The sequence below is a fragment of the Barbus barbus genome, assembly GCF_936440315.1.
Source record: "Barbus barbus genome assembly, chromosome: 40".
NCBI lineage: Eukaryota > Metazoa > Chordata > Actinopteri > Cypriniformes > Cyprinidae > Barbus > Barbus barbus.
In genome coordinates, this window is record NC_136718.1 from 16,391,336 (window position 1) to 16,408,618 (window position 17,283).

A 17,283-nucleotide genomic window follows, 5' to 3' on the forward strand; every position below is an offset into this window, starting at 1 on the left:
TCATTAATTACTCACCCTCATGTCATTCCAAACCTGTAAGACCTTCGTTCATCTTCATAACACAAATTAAGATATTTTTGATGAATTCTGAGAGCTTTCTGACCCTCCATAGAGAGCAATGTAACTGAAATGTTCCCAGACCCAGAAACAAAGCAAGGAAATTGTTCAAATAGTCCATGTGACATCAGTGGCTCAACTGTAATTTTATGAAGCTACAAAAATACTTTTTGTGCACGAAGTAGTAAAATAACAATTTATTCAAACGACTTTGTTCACCATCCTTTGGCAATATGGAGAGTCCCCACGATGCATGCTCTCGATATTGGCTCTCTGATTTCACCAAAAATATCTTCATTTGAGTTCTGAAGATGAACGAAGGTCTTAGGGGTTTGGAACGACATGAGGGTGAGTAATTAATAAGAGTTTTCATTTTTGGGTGAGCTATCCCTTTAAGATATTGAAAAGAGTCAATGAAACAAACATAAGAAAAAGGATTTATTACTGTATACCATTTATGTACATTATATTAACTAACCCACAAGTGGATTTGTTTTCAATATGTTTAAAATACACATGGAACCTCAGGATCAAAAACTCCTATGCATTGGACTGAAAGCGTCGGCTACCAAGTCTGAACTCTTATTATCAAGACTAAAATGGACAAACATGTCAGGGAATTTAGACTAAATTGCCTCCACAAAGTGGCAGTAACTACCATCTGAAACAAGTGTCATTCCTTAAGTCTTCTGCAAAATCCAAGTTGTATGGAAAAAAGCAAGCACAATATAAATAGTGGAACAATTAGCCTATACATTTCTAAGGACAGAATTCCCAGTGTATGATGTAGAGCACCATATAACAAAATTCATAATTCTATTTTAGCCATTCTTAACATCACTCAATTCGACTGAATCACGCTGCTGTCATTAAACATATCCCAGCTACACAGAGCAGATTCATAAGATATGACCTTAACAGTATAAAATGCACAGGTCAATCAGAAATGGACTGTAATAGAGCCTGCCATCGATTAAATGTTACAAATAATACAGGACCCTTGTTCTCCTCCAGCCCTTCAACAAGCATTTGGCATTAATGCCATAGCTAATGCTAATCTAGTCACTTTTTGCATCTACTGTTATATATATATATCCCAGATTCTAGTTAATCATTCACAGCATCTGCAGATTTCTGACTGTTATCAAGACATTGGTGCAAGTGAAGTTGTTAAAGGATGGAGGGAGTAGTGAAGTTGGCATATGATGCAGTGTCGCGGTGCCCAGCATTTGGTGGTTAGTCTTGGCAAACCCTTAACGTAAGAATGAGGAAGAAATGTTCAGTAGTACTTATAAATTAAACTGAATGACAACTCTTCAATGCAAGGTAAAGCAGAGCAATGTAAATGTTATAATGCAGGCAAATAGAGAGATGCATTATTTTACATGTGTGTGTGTGTCTACTACATCCCTGTAAGGACACTGACTGCAAACAAATAACAACAGTGCAGTTTAACATGCCAATATCCCAGAATAATTGGAATAAAACATACAAAACGTTCCCATTAAATTAAGATGATTTTTAAAAAAAGCATACAAGTGGTAGTGACTTTCCTAATGACAAAAATGCTCTTATTTTCTCAGTATGCCGTCGGACAACAGGACAAAACAATCATCCCACGATGCATCCAGCAATCACAACAGGGATTTTAAGAACCCGAAAACAATTAAATATAACATACATGCGCTCCCTGTGAACATTTAAAAGCATTCAAACCCGAAACCACATTAATGAAGTGAGTTTTTAACCAACGCAGCCTGAAGAAAGATAAATTAGCAGGCTGATTTTTACTGGAGTAAATAATCTGCTCTTCTTCATTTCTTCCACAGGAACAAAGAACTGCAATGCCACTTTGTCACACAGTCACGGTGTGTTCGCTTTGCTACACTTAGGTTTGTACATGAATTGCTAGTCATAAAAGGAGGAGACAGTGTTATCCACTTTTTTTCACATTTTCACGACAGCAGTAGAGCACTATACATAATCATAGATTCACACTGGAATATGACATACGGTGTATTAGTGTGAAGACGCACAAAAATTTAATCGAAATGTTCTTTTAAAAAAGTCACACGGCGAAGTCCATTTTGGACGAAAGTGGCGAAATAAAAACAATAAAATCAAAATGCCTGTCACAGTTCAATTGTCATTCCTGCCAAAAAATAAAAGAGAAAGAACTCAACAACAGTAGGTCAATGGAGGGACGTTGTGCTGAAATCAGCGGTTGGAGGCTCATCCACGATTAGGAACTTTAATGCTGGAGAAATGGAAAAGGGCTGGGATGGACTCAACCTCAGAAGTTTCGTCTAAGATGGTGAGGTAGGCCTCGTCACAACTTTTATAAAGTTCAAAAAAGGGCTAAAACTGGCAGGCTGCTTTTGGCTTAAGTCTTTATTCGCTTGTGCGTCTCTACAGGGATCTGCAGCATCCCGCGAGGATCAGATCTTAATGTCTTCTTGGACGCTGAGTTGCGAGAGAGTCTTCTTAATCCGCAGAGCCGTAAGCCGCGCCGCTCCGTTGGCATACCAACACTCCCGCATGATCTTCCCCATCACTCTCAGCGCCTGTGGAGAGAAAACCCAAATAAAACTGAATTTTCCAGCCTCTCTCACAAGTATGCTTGCGAATAACAGCTGAATTTAATTAAAAGGCTGTATTTTCACATCGAAAAATCTCAGATGGCACGCCTGAAGCATACTGCACTCAAAAACTGGCAAGCATGTTTGTGGTGAATGCTTTTTTCTCTTAGTGTGGTCTACTGTTATCATCAGTTCCACATGTACCAGTCCTAAACGCCATGTATTGACTGAATAAACTGTTGTTCGTCACTGAAAATGTCAAGGGTCATGGGCAAAATAAGCTGTAAAGCTAAACAGTGGGGGTTTTTAACCTCGTAGCTCTGCCACCAGTTGGGCACATTGGGCCGTAGTCTCTGATCACACACCACCTTCCTCATCTCTTCTATAGAGGGGTCGGAGGGCACCAGATCATAGTAGGGAAGCTGGTAATCTTCATGGATGCCTGAGAAGATAGTAAAAATGTGAGTTGATAGGTTCAAGTTTATTGCTGAATGGCACAATGCAACGTTTTGTGTCGTATTTTATTCAAGATTTAATTTTATTGCTCATGTGTAGCAAAATAAATCAGCATTCACAGTCCCATGGGGAAATATTACAGCTGTAACCAAATATTCAGGAGGCAGGGCTGACAATTCTGCCGCCTTATAATTTTCTACTCTAGGCCTCATCATATATGTAACTGTATTTAAACATATACATTATCACATAGTAAACAAATTAAATCCTAATAATTGTATTTAACTTAAAAAAAATACTAAAATATTCACACAACAAATTAGGGCTACATAAATTGGCCAAAAATGATTACATAACTGTGATTAAAAATAAATATTGAATCATTTTTACAGGAATTTCTGCTAATCAGCTAATGTATGAAATGTGATTAAAAGATAGTGATGCTTTTTCCAGTTTTTTCAGTATTTACAAGAAGTCTCTTATACTCAGTTTTTATTTGATCAAAATACAGTAAAAATACTAATATTGTGAAATGTAATTGTAATTTTAAATGACTGTTTCCAATTTAATACACAGAATTTATTTCAGTGTCACATGATCCTTCAGAAATGATTCTAATATGCTGATTTAGTGCTGAATAAATGGTACTGAGACATAACACCTAAAAATATGGCTCCTACAATCAGTGAAAGCACTGATATTAAATCACATTTGCTAAGAGACTGTGGATGGAAGGTAATTTAAGCTCCTTTTTCCTCACCTCCAGCATTACACCGTCGTGCAATCTCCCAGTATACCAGTCCCAAAGCGTAGATATCAGCACACTTGAAAGAATCAAAATGCTTCATGTTGATCGTTTCATCTAGTACCTCTGGGGCCATATATCTAAAAGGCAGAATAAATTCACATCAGGTAATGCAGTTTTCATAGTTACCTTTATAGTTAAATTTATATGAAGCAGCTGTTAACTGAATGTGGTAGCAGTGCCTGGCAATAGATGTACCTTTTGGTGCCAACCCTCTGATTAGGTGCGATGTCTATAGTATCAGTGATGGACTCGTGCCGTACAGCGAGCCCCAGATCTGCTATGGCACAAGTACCATTCTTTTTCACCAGGATGTTTTTAGATTTGAGGTCACGATGTGCAATGCCTGGTTTCCCTGTGGAAGGAGACCATCGTGATTGAGTTTGGTTTTGTGAGTACAGGATTTTAGAGATTTTACAGTTCAGATTTTGAGGCTGACATGTCAAACTGATTCATTCATAATTACCCTGTGTTCCCAGGATCTCCATGTGCAGATGTGCCAGGCCGTTGGCCGCTGAGAGTGCTAACTTAATCATCCCCTCGATTGTAACGGAGTAGTGGTTGAGATAGTCAAATAATGAGCCATGTTCATGATAGTCTGACACCAGCCACAGTTGTGTCCATGTACCATTGTCTAAGAAACAGACAAATATTCTAAGAGATTTAGGGATGGAAGAAATCTCTGTCTTTATATGTTTGATCAACATGCACAATATTTATCAGTAATTACGTTATGACGACTTAAATGATTAAAAATAACTATAATATTATTTTGTATAATATTTAAAAAAAAAAATTAAGTAATGTAATATAAATGTAATAGATAGATAGGATTAATTATTTTAAATAATTACAATATTATAAATTATATTAACATTAAAATATTAAAAATGAAATGTATAAACATCAATTTGTTATATGTAATATAACTAGATAGATAGATAGATAAACAAATAATTATTTTAAATAATTATTTTTTATTATTATTATTTAAAAAATAATAAATCTATTTAATTATATGTAATTTAGATAGATAATTAAATGTTTAAACGATATGTGAGCATGGACCACAAAACCAGTCTTAAGTGTCCATTTTTTGAAATTGAGATTTATAAAGCTGAATAAATAAGCTTTCCATTGATGTATGGTTTGTTAGGATATGACAATATTTGGCCGAGATACAACTATTTGAAAATCTGGAATCTAAGGGTGCAAAATAATCAAAATATTGAGAAAATCTCCTTCAAAGCGGTCCAAATTAAGTTCTTAGCAATGCATATCACTAATCAAAAATGAAGTTGATATATTTACAGTAAGAAATTTACAAAATATCCTCATGAAACATGATCTCTACTTAATATCCTAATGATTTTTAGCCTAAAAGAAAAATCTATAATTTTGACCCATACAATGTATTTTTGGCTATTGCTACAAATATACCCCAGCGACTTAAGCCTGGTTTTGTGGTCCAGGGTCACATATATCAGTTTGATTATATGTAAGATACATAAGACAGATAGATCCTTAGATTCTTTAGACTCCTTACCTTTATTATCAGCAGCAATGAAGCCCAAGATGTTCTCATGACGGAGCATGATGGTCTGGTAAATCTCAGCCTCACGGAACCAGGAGCGTTCCTCTCTGGATGAGAAGATCTTCACAGCCACATCCCCTCCTCTCCATCTCCCCCTCCATACTTCCCCAAAGCGACCTTTACCTATAATTTCCTGCAGTACAATTGTCCTGGCCACTGTTCGCTGAACAAACAAGGGCAGACCTGAAATGAGAAAACTCATTAGCACACAAACAAAACACTACACACATATAGGAGGAGGATAGAGTTGCAGTTTACCAGATCCTGAACCGGAAGTGGACAGATTGAAAATGAGATCCTGTAAGGTCTTGTCTTTGGCCAAGTACAGATGATCACAGGACGGATCCTCAACGTCGAGTCGCTGCCGATGGTTGTAGTTGCGTTGGTGGTTCTGGAAAACTAGCACTCCCACGATAAGCAGCAAGCAAAAGAGGAAGACTGGGCCTGCTATCACTGCCACCAGCTCTACAGGACCCCAACTGTCCTCTTTACCTGCTATAATCCCTGAAAAAGACGAGTAAAATACACTTTACAGGTTGGATCTAGAGGGATGGACCAATATTAAAATTCTGTTCATGGTCAATAAATGATCAATATTAAAACTCTATACTATTTTGTATAAATAAATTGAAAAAGAAACACTAAAAATTCAAAGTGAAACTTTTAAATGCCAAATTTGAAATTAGGCATCACATTCTAATGTACAGTATGAAAATCATTTATTTTAAATAGAAATATTCTGTGATATTATACTTCATCCTTAAATGTAATATGTGACCCTGGACCACAAAACCAGTCATCATAAGTCGCTGGGGTATATTTGAGGCAATAGCCATCAATACATTGTATGGGTCAAAATTATAGATTATAGAAAACTAAAGATCATGTTCCATGAGGATATTTTGTAAATTTCTTACCGTAAATATATCAAAACTTAAATTTTGATTAGTAACATGCATTGCTAAGAACTTCATTTGGACAATTTAAAAGCGACTTTCTCAATATTTAGAGTTTTTGGCACCCTCAGATTCCAGATTTTCAAATAGTTGTATCTCAGCCAAATATTGTCCTATCCTAACAAACCATACATCAATGGAAAGCTTAGGCCTATTTATTCAGCTGTCAGTTGATGTATAAATCTCAGTTTAAAAAATTGACTCTTATATGATTGGATTTTTGGTCCAGCTTGGGTCAGGGTCACATATTTAAATAATTGAATACATTAAAAAAAGTAAATAAACAAACAAACAAACTTTTGAACACTAGTGTATTTGGCCTGTACTCCTACCGCTGGGGATCTGGAGGCTGATGCTGTTGCAGAAGTCTGTATAACAGCAGTGCGTGTTGAACAGGCCTTTGGCACTCAAGCAGTAGATGGGCTGTCCGGGTGGTACCAGGTTGACACGGGGGATGCAAATCCGAACTTGCTGTTCCTCCTGACCTTTAATGTGAGACGTAGAGACTATGCAGGCCCCATCAGTCTCACAGACATAACCGCTGCTCTCACAGGCAGTGCAATTACACTTAAGAGCTAGACAGAGGAAGAGAAAGAAGAACGATTAAAATGACTCTAAATAACTGCAATATGTCTTCATCTTAATGCCAGATTATAAACGAGGATGTATTCACGTGAATGCTTTAAGAGAACTGTGCTAACTCAAAATATCCACCAGAGGGCAAGCAAGTCCAATATAAGGACATAAAGAATCACTGAGTAAAGTAACTCAGGCCAGAGGCACTGCATGCAGAGTTCAGTTTGCTACCAAACTGCATAACATGAAACTGAATCCGCCACTGCAGATGATCCCAGACAGACTGTGTATAGCAGAAGCTGGCATGGGACGGCCTGATTTGGACCCCCACTGCAGCACCTTTTTATCAGCAAAACACTTTCACAGACTATTGCGCAGTCATAGAACTCAGTTTGCAATAAATAATGAGCAAGATGATTAGATTTGACACGTAAGAGGTAGTAGGATCAACAGTGCATTCAAATCCAACTGAATGTAGATGTTTATTATACTAAAAAACACAGGCAATGTCTTAAAATGGTTTATTATTTACTATAATAATCTCGAACAAAGGGGGGCTTTGGAGTCAAGCTGGTCTGAAGGATTTTAATCGCCTTTTTATTGTCTAATCGCTAAGAATATAGGCTACTCTGTTCACTACAATATCTAAAAAATATAAATTGTTTATCTTCTATTGGCAAGGTCGTTGTTAGATTTTGGATTTGATACATGAAGGAAATTACACTTTTGTTGTTAACATCAGATGCGGGAAAACTCAAAATATGGAAAACCGCTGGGTATGTTTACATGCACTAATTTCCGTCAATTTGAATACTTCTAATCTGATTTAAGACTCCAAACCTTGATGACTTATCTAAAAATAAATCTTTTAGCAAAAGATTTGTTTAGCAAATAATTTGTAAATATTCAGTTTCATCCACTGACTAAAACTGTCAAGAAAAAAATGACTGTGGAAGTACCATAGAACAGATGGTACTTTTAAGAACCTTCGAGTATTATAAATGCAATATAATACTAAAGTACAAAATGAAAAGACTTCCATAGTAACACCTTAAAAAAACATGGGAACATCACGGTACCTTTTTGTTGCCTAACCTTAAAAGCCTGAGGACATAAACTCTATCATTAATCTTCAGGGGCATTCAAATGGCCCAGTGATGGATGACCATCAGGCCTTTTGTAACTTTTTTAGACCCGTCATCACCATTGTGTATTTTTGTGTCTCTTCACCAGATCAGAAACTCAGACAGGATGCGATGACGGCTGGTACACAGACTGTCGAGAGTGACCGAGGTCATGACACGAGGGGTGGCGTTCATACTTCACCGGCACCCTCGATTTTATCCGAGCCACATACAATGGCAGACCACTCAGGACAAATTGCAGTGGTTTTAAAATAACAGGACTTCAGACGCTTGGCTGCTGATCACAACAGGGCCCACCAAGGGACAAAAAGTGCTTTAATGCCCAGTCTTTTCTGGGCGTCCCTGTCAAGAACGTTCTATTCTAATCCTCTCTTCTCATTTTAATGCTTTTCTTTTGCCTTTCCCACATGTTCAGGCCTCTGTTTTTACTTTGTAGTCCTACTGTCACTCATCTAGCTCCACACACACTTAATTGATCTGATTCACTATGCTTCCTCCCACAGTTTTTCGCACAGGTTTATTGCACAACTCATGACATGAAAGTGGCAGAACCACACCCTCCTGAACAAGTGTCAACTTCGCTTTTTCACCGTGTGTATTTGTGTGGGGGTGTGTGTATGTGTCAAGTGTCAGAGCAAGAGAGGGAGTGTGAGAGAGTGTTTGTGTACTCTTTATAAATCTTATAAAGGATGTGATCTAACAGACACTGAAGCGCACTGCCAGTAACCATTAGTGGAGCGGATCCAAGTCAACTGAACTTCACATGCACAAGGAATTTCCTGCAGATTACACGGAGGTAACCAGGCCCTGATAGCGAGAGAAAAACAACCCGGTGCCATAATAACCCTCTAATGAAGCACAAACGATATCATTAAATCACCGGGCAGCAAATAGAATGAACGTAATTGCCTTAGCTAGTCTCTTTCTAAAGAGGTCTGAGAAAATGCAATGTAGATATCACATTAATCATAATCAGAATAACTATATATATATATATATATATATATATATATATATATATATATATATATATATATTACAGCTGAAGTGTGTAATTTTATGGTTAAAACGCTTAAAGGAATATTCTGCTTTTGGTACAAGTTGCTCAATCAACAGCACTAGAGGCATAATGCTGATTAGCACAAACATTTATTTCTACTTGTCCCTCCTTTTGTTTAAAAAAGTGAAATTCTGGGTTGCAGTGAGGCACTTAGAATTGAAGTGAACACGGCCAATCCTTCAACATTAACATACAATAGTAGAGCCACAAGATGTAAACAATGTGTATTAACATGATTCTAGTTTGGAAAAAAAAAAAACACTTACTACTAACCCTTCTATACTATTTCATAGTCATGAAAACATAATGCCTAAAATTACAGTAAAAATGACTAGAACAACTTCACAGCTCAAATATCACAAGCTTTAACAGAAGATTAATTGTAAGTGATTTTATATTATCAAAAGCATCACATTCAACCATCCCTATTCACTTTCATTGAAAGTGCCTCATATAACCTAAATTTCTGCCTTGTTTTGAAAAAACAAACAAAAAAAAACAAGAGGGACAACATTAAGCAACTAATGTAATATGCAGAGATAAAGTTCTGCATGGTGACAGAAATTACACAGTTCTTTTTTTAAAGTCTCCATCAAACAATAAGGCTTCCAGAGACGTCACAACGGTACAACACAACACTGGTTTTATGTCAGTCCAACAGCTCATGAAATCACAAAGCCTCTTCAAGTCAACCATTATATGCATGTATGACATACTTCATATTCCAACAAGTTTTTCATATAACTGAGAAAAAACTAACTCAGCATGACATTTCTTCACCATGATATCAATATACTACACTAAATTATATCAGAGGACACTATACAACAGTGTGTATCAGAAATTGTGTACTTTAAGAATATTGTGTATTCACTGAATGTAACTCTTAGGTGTTATTAAACAAAGTCGGCATGAAGTGTACCTTAGCTATTTTGTAATGCATGTTAAAGATCTTAATATGAATGATTCCTCCATGTGTATACATCTTAATTTTTTACCTCATCATTTTTTATGAAAGTGTCGTAACTCAATCTTCTGGTGAAAATGACAGCCTTCTCTCTGGTGAGGTATTTAGGACTTCTCAAATCATTCAGTCTGCTTAACCCCGCTCCTCCCCACATCTTAACATGGATTGAACCGGTTCCCAGCCCTACAATTTTTATTATGTAATAATAAAAAGTTTCAATCGGATGTCTGTCACAACACAAAATAAAAGCTTGCTACTTTCATTGCGACTTTAACCTCAAGGAGCATTTTTTGATATCTTACAATTAAATTTTTGATAGCTATGCCTGTTTCCATCTTAATGTAAAAAATTAAGACAAAGCCACATTGTGAGCTATTAAGACATAATCATGAGATTTTTTTACTGTATTGCGACTTTAACTTACTAAACTAAACATTCCACAACCACCAAATCACTTATGCTACAGAAACCCAAGACTTTTTCCACTCCAATTCCCGCAATACAGTCTGAAACTTCAAAAAGACCAATCAAAGTTTATGCAAAGCTAGTCGACAACACGGCGTGCGTGGCTCCAAACCTGCGGCGAGGCAGCGCGAGCAGTTCAGGCCAAGCGAGGTCTTGTATGCGCATAATTGGTGGCCTTACACTGGCTCTTTGTGTGGAGATTAAGGGGACATGAGGAGGGATTGGGCGGGCTGTGTCTGGACAAAGGATGGGAGTGGGTTGTGCGGTGGAGGATGGGGGAGTTACTGTTAGAGTGGCTGGGGGTAGGGGACTCCCCTGACATGCTTTTAAGAGCTGCTGGTGAAACAGATACGCCAGGACAGAACAGAGAGGTAACAGAGGGCAACTTACCGAACCCCCAGCTGTGATGGGATTTCGGCCGAGAGACTAGCTGCGACAGACCTTAAAACCCTAGTCTAGACTTGGTTTAACCCAACAGAAAAGGGGGAATTCAGTAAAGGACGACATCAAAATCTTACTGCCAGTGTGAAGTTCCTATCATTCCATTCTTGTTCAGACAGGAAATGAAAACCATTGCGGGAAGATGTGAATGAAATCGTTGCCATTAACAGTGTGCTTGGCTGATCAGACCGGGGCTCATGGGAAGTCTTTAGTCAACGATGAAGCTGCAAACAACTTCACATTACCGGCACTGTGACTAAAGCCTTCACTATGGAACACAAGTTTCACAACCTCTCCTTCAGGAGTACCAGCTTTCCATGTTGGGGTCAAAGTGAGGATTAAGAGCTCACAGGGTTTGTGGTTTAAACACTCAGAAGCAAATATTGCCCCCTACAACACAAGCAGTCCTCTCATATCTATTACAAATGGACGGCCAGAATGGTGGAGGCATTATCTCTTGCTTCACCTCCTCTGGATAATGAAAGCCCATCATCCTCCTCTTCTAGCAGGATGCCAGGGGCTACTGAGAGCGGGCAGACTGAGAGAGTGCAGTTACCCAAGATACATAGAGCTGAAATGAGATCCATTGAGCACCCAGACAGGGAGCCGATTAAGACATACCGACGCCACCAGACAGAGCGCGCACACACACACACTCACACACACACACACACAGACATGCACTCTAAAACACACGTCGAACTACACTCACAAAATCAATGCAGTGAAAGGAAGGGGAGCTTCTTCAGAACCCTCATGGTCAAATTACTCATCTGGTCCAGAGGCATGAATCTCTCTTTCCCCCCTGAAAACATTCAGAGTTTTTTCTCTCTTAAAGGGCAGCAGACTCAAACCATTACAAGCGACAAAAAAAAATAGAGTTCTTTCTGACCAGTATAAGAGGTGCATTAGTTTTAAATAGATACACTACCATTCAAAAGTTTCCAGTCTAAGATTTTATAGTCTCCTCTCGTGCTCAACAAGGCAGTGTTTATTTGATAAAAACAAATTCAGTAAAACCATAATAATAATACAATTTAAAACAACTATTTTCTATTTGCATTCATTTTAAAATGTCATTTATTCTTCATTGTCATTTATTCTTCATTGTTCATTGAAGGATCATTGTCACATGATCCTTCAGAAATCACTCTAATATGGTGATTAGGTGCTCAAGAATAATTTCTTATTGTTATGAAAGTTGAAAACAGTTGTCCAGCTTAATATTTTTATGAAAACTTTGAAATTAAATTATTTGATGATTAGAAATTTCAAAAGAACAGCATTTATTTGAAATTTAAATCTTTTGTAATAGAGATGTCTTTTCACTCGAAAATGAAAATTCTTAAAAAGTCACATTGCTTTTACAGTTTTAAATGGAACTTTTTGGAACTTGATGTTGAGCTGGGTAACAATACTTCAAAAATGTCTGATGGAAATATAATACTATACGGGTTTGGAATGACATGAGGGTGAGTAAACAATAACAAAATTATACCGTTAAGCTTATTACAATACAAAATTACCCTTATTTTTAAGAAAATAAAAGCTAAAAGATAATGATTTTAGTACTAAGGGGAAAAAAAAGTCAATGAAATGTACTACTTCTAAACATGCACTATAATGTAGGTCACACAAAGGTCTGTCTCTCAATGTAATCGGTACTGCCTGCCAGCCATTCGGGTCATTAGCAAGGTCATTAATGAAGTGGAGACCAGCTTCAGTCGGCTATGACCATGGACTCAACCCCAGCACCCGGCCTCCCCAGACACATACTCGCACACACACACACTCCCCATGAACCCACATATCTTTCTTAGCTACACTTTCCGTTCTCTGATCTTATATACAAGCACACACATGCAAAATATGGCTTAATGTGCTCCCATGTATTTCCATAACAGCACTCTCAAAGCACCTGAAGCCCTCCAGCAATACAGGCTCCTTCCTGCCTTCACAAAAGTTCAGAGACTCTGAGGTTCAGAACATCTATATTATAATTGTATGCATTAATAAACATCTAAAAATTTTAAATAAACTTAAAGTTTTAAAAATTAAAGTAAAGTTTGCTTCTTCGTCATAACAGATTTGGAGAAATTTAGCATTACATCACCCTCACCAGTGGATCCTCTGCAGTGAATGGGTGCCGTCAGAATGGGAGTCCAAACAGCTGATAAAAACAACACAATAATCCACGCAACTTCAGTTCATCAATTAACGCTGTGAAAAAGTCCATCCCCTGTTGTCCCGTCACATCAAAATCCACCATATTTATTTAGAACGGTTCTGGACTGTTTCTGCTTTTAAATGCTTGATCTGTGCATATTTCTCTCCTGATTCAGACAAGACAAATTTTCATTGTAGAAAGACTTACAAACACACAGCTTTTCATTTCACAAGACATTAATTGATGGACTGATGGATTTGTGTGGATTACTTGTGAATTATTGTGATGTTTTTATTAGCACCCATCGGCACCCACTCACTGCAGAGGATCCATTGGTGAGCAAGTGAAGAAATGCTACATTTCTCCAAATCTGTTCTGATGAAGAAACTCATCAACATCTTAGATGACCTGAGGGTGAGTAAATTTTCACTTTGGGTGACCTATTCCTTTAACTAATTTTTTCCACTTTGCAGCTGTTGTTATGAGAAGGGGAACAAATGAATGGCCATTTCTAGTAAGCAAGTGAGTCACTCATAAAATGTAAGTTTGAATGGGCTATTGTGTCATTCCTGAAGAGTTTTTCACCAAACGTAAATGTAGGAGAGCGGGGACTTAATGCTTCAGTCTGGTCTGTGTGTGAAGGGAAAAGAAAAATGTGCGAGAGAATGAAAGATGATGAAAGCGACGCACCCTGCCTCACGGCTCTCTGCCTAGCTCACAGTGCCCAGATCACATTGCTGCTGTTTTCTCACACAGGCCTGAGAGAAGAGTCACAGACATCTAGAAGCTTGAAGACTCGCGACAAGCCAGTTTATCAAAAACAAACAAAAAAACAGCACGCTTACTAAGAATCTAGGCAGTCAAACTGCAAGTCCAGAGCCTTGAAACACAGAATCGCTTAAGATTACTTGGTTTCAGCAGCACCTCGATGGAATAATTACCATATCATTGGTTGGAGTCGCCAATCTGTTTCATTTCCACTAGTCTGTGTCCAACTACCGGCAGCTGTCCAAACCCATCACTGGCAGCCAAAAGGCGCCTCTCGTGCTACAACACTGTAGAGTCTGACATTGAGCTGACCCAGTCAGACGTACTACAGGTGGGATCTGTCTGTTTAGCATTTCCTATCAAGTTCTATTAGAGCATTTGGCAGCATTTTGTGCAACACAACCATTTGTGAACAGTGGGAGCGATGCTTCTCGGAAAAAGATGAGTCACCAATTAAGAGATCACAGATTGCTGAACTTTCTCAAATCGTCGATGAAAATGGCCCCTGCTGTGTTACATTTCATTACACAGTCTTCAGTGATATGTCTGGAGCACAGCGAGTTGCAATGGGGAAAAATGTAATTTCAAATTTTAAAGACCAAAAAAATCCACACTCATTAGTATTCCAGTTGATCACACCACAAAAACATGGCCCAGTTTTCATACTATATTTTGTTGACTTCTCAAAATCATCTGAACAACATCACACTGATTTGCACAGTTTTGTCCTTCCAGAAAATCTCACTAGTGTTTCCAAGCAAAAACTGTTAACGTGCTGTGCCATGCAACCACAGACTTGTTTATTTGTGCTGTGGATGTAACCACCATCAGTTTGGCCATACAAAAGAAAGGCAGACTCCCTTGACAGGCCACTGAATAGGGCTCATTGCCTACATTTCCATTACAAAGGACCAGACTCCAAATCTGACTTGAGTCTGAACTTGCTGAATGACCAGCTTCCCATCGTACGCTACAACAAATATGTACTTGCCAGGGGTTATACAACACAACATTAGTTTTCTAGAACAAGCAAAATGTGAGAATAAATTAAGAAATTGGCAATATTTTAGGCCTTATGGCTTGGCAATAGCAATGGGGTCAATGAGGTCTGTTTTCGCCAGTCGAAATGCACAATGCTGATTAATGTTAAGAAACTTCAGACTGTTTTGTAAACAGGGTATACCACAGCAAACGATGTACTGTCAACAACATTTATGATATAATCTAACATGTAGCTACAAACAAGGCTGGTCATTTTTAAATGAATCACTGAAATTCATGTTGAGTTACATCACAACTAGTAATGGGAAGTTAGACTCATTTCAGTGAATCGGTTCTTTTGAACATTTTTCTGAACTTAAAAGTTGTCTTTATTAAATCTGTATAAAATGAAAAATCATTGTCAGTCATCAAGAACAGATGGAAGTATCAAGTAAAAAAAAATATCCAAGGATTTACTAACTTATTTAATTTCAGTTTTAAACATTTTAAACATTATTTTTATTACTTGAAGTTAAAATCAGCAATTAAATCAAATACAAAAATGATTCTGTGATTAATTTAGGTCATGCCAAATCGCTTTGTTAGGAACATTTTTCCAAATCGAATAGCCTACTACCTATCATTTTACGTCACGCTGTGGTTCCTGACACTTTAGTATGACATTATGTGCTGCACAAACATTCGGCTCGTTTTTCGTTTACGAATCGAAGATATCCGAAAGAGACGGTTCCCGGTTCGATTCAAAGAGTCAGTAAATTTGGAACTCGAGAAGCGGTCGATTTTATTAATGTAAGTTTTGCAACATCTGACGTCAGTTTTATGAAGTCATGGGAAATACTGGAGGTTTGAGCAAACACTTGCTTAACGTAAATGCATGCATTTTATTTGTAAGGGACAGCAGGCCTGTATGGAAACAGGGAATATTATTTATATATATATATATATATATATATATATATATATATATATATATATATAACATATTTGTGTATTTGGCTATATTTAAAAAGGGACAGCGAGCAAAAAAATCCTAGCCTTATAGACGAACCTCAAAAATTATACATACAAACATCAATTATGTGCCGCGAATGAAGCGCAATTCAAAATACAACACTAGATATGAATAAGAAATGATTTACGGGACAGATGACTGGTTTACAAACCCCAGACACAGCGCCATGATGAGCGCCAGGCTGCCCCGTCCAGCACAACACAGCCTGTCCACACTCTCTCTCCACACACCAGCAGCCTATCAAATAAATAAATACACACAGAGAGCGGTGACACACACACAAACACCCGACTCACCATCGCCGACCACTATTAATCCACACAGCGCGAGCAGCGCTACAGCAGTTCGTCGTGGAAGCATGACTGCAAGATTCCCATCTCTTACCATTAATGCATTCGTTGTGTGTGATATTGACAAGCGAGCGAGACTTCCAACACAACCATACACCGCCTGCCAGACTCGGCTAGACAATAGTGGGTTAAAGGGGTGTGACTAGTTTTAAAGAGGAGGTCTCCACGCCTGGGCTCCTTTGTTGTGGTGAAATGTCTCTTTACAAGGACTCATTTGTGAATTGGCCCGATGGTCCTGTCTGTAGTTGAGGTCTCATCAGGTTTGTTTTTATTTATTCTGTGTCATATTTTCCAGAAATTTAGCTTGTGGCTTTAACATGGACGAATTAAGGCAAGTAACACTGATTCTTGAACACTGGAACAAAACAGTTTACAAATCAGGAACAAAAAACAAAGTTTATAAATCAAGGAATTATTTTGGGCTAATCTGTTCAGATGTATTCAACACATATTTTTTCTTACAAAAAGTGTGTTTTTCCTTGTCTTTCACTCAAAATGTGGGTAAATGCTGGCAGATGCCAAAAAGGGTTTATGAATAGGAATAATATTAGAATTTAAAAAAATTAATTAATATAAATAATCTTAAAGTCAATATAGCACAGTTTAAACTGATTTTTGATTGATCTGATGTTGATAAAACAGCCATATTTGAGATATCACACATTTATTAAACACAGCAACTTTTTCTTATTTAAAAATGTAATTTAAATATTTATATTAAATTTAAAAAGTGTTGCAATTGGAAGAAAATTTAAATTAATAAAATCATGTTTAAAAACTAGAATGTTATGGCTAACGTTTCAAGAATCAGTGATGAGTAAATCATAAAATGTGCTGTACACTTATATTCATTATTACAGAATAGTTTGTTTAATGGAAGAAC

The 17,283-nt window shown here is 37.4% G+C and overlaps 1 protein-coding gene across 2 annotated transcripts; it reads right to left on the bottom strand.

The window, feature by feature from the left end:
• Window positions 1-483: 483 nt before the first annotated feature.
• On the bottom strand, window positions 484-16,522 carry LOC306859317 (activin receptor type-1B-like). Of its 2 annotated transcripts, none has more exons than XM_079400307.1 (9): window positions 16,202-16,522; window positions 6,780-7,022; window positions 5,750-5,995; window positions 5,444-5,674; window positions 4,364-4,531; window positions 4,096-4,252; window positions 3,853-3,977; window positions 2,948-3,078; window positions 484-2,621 (listed from the first exon to the last, which is right to left on the bottom strand). In XM_079400307.1, exons 1-9 carry the CDS (start codon window positions 16,347-16,349, stop codon window positions 2,496-2,498), a joined length of 1,575 nt encoding a protein of 524 aa, XP_079256433.1. In that variant the 5' UTR covers window positions 16,350-16,522; the 3' UTR covers window positions 484-2,495. The 2 variants fall into 2 exon arrangements, with proteins under 2 accessions (XP_079256433.1, XP_079256434.1); XM_079400308.1 differs by having other exon boundaries at window positions 16,347-16,505.
• Window positions 16,523-17,283: the final 761 nt, after the last annotated feature.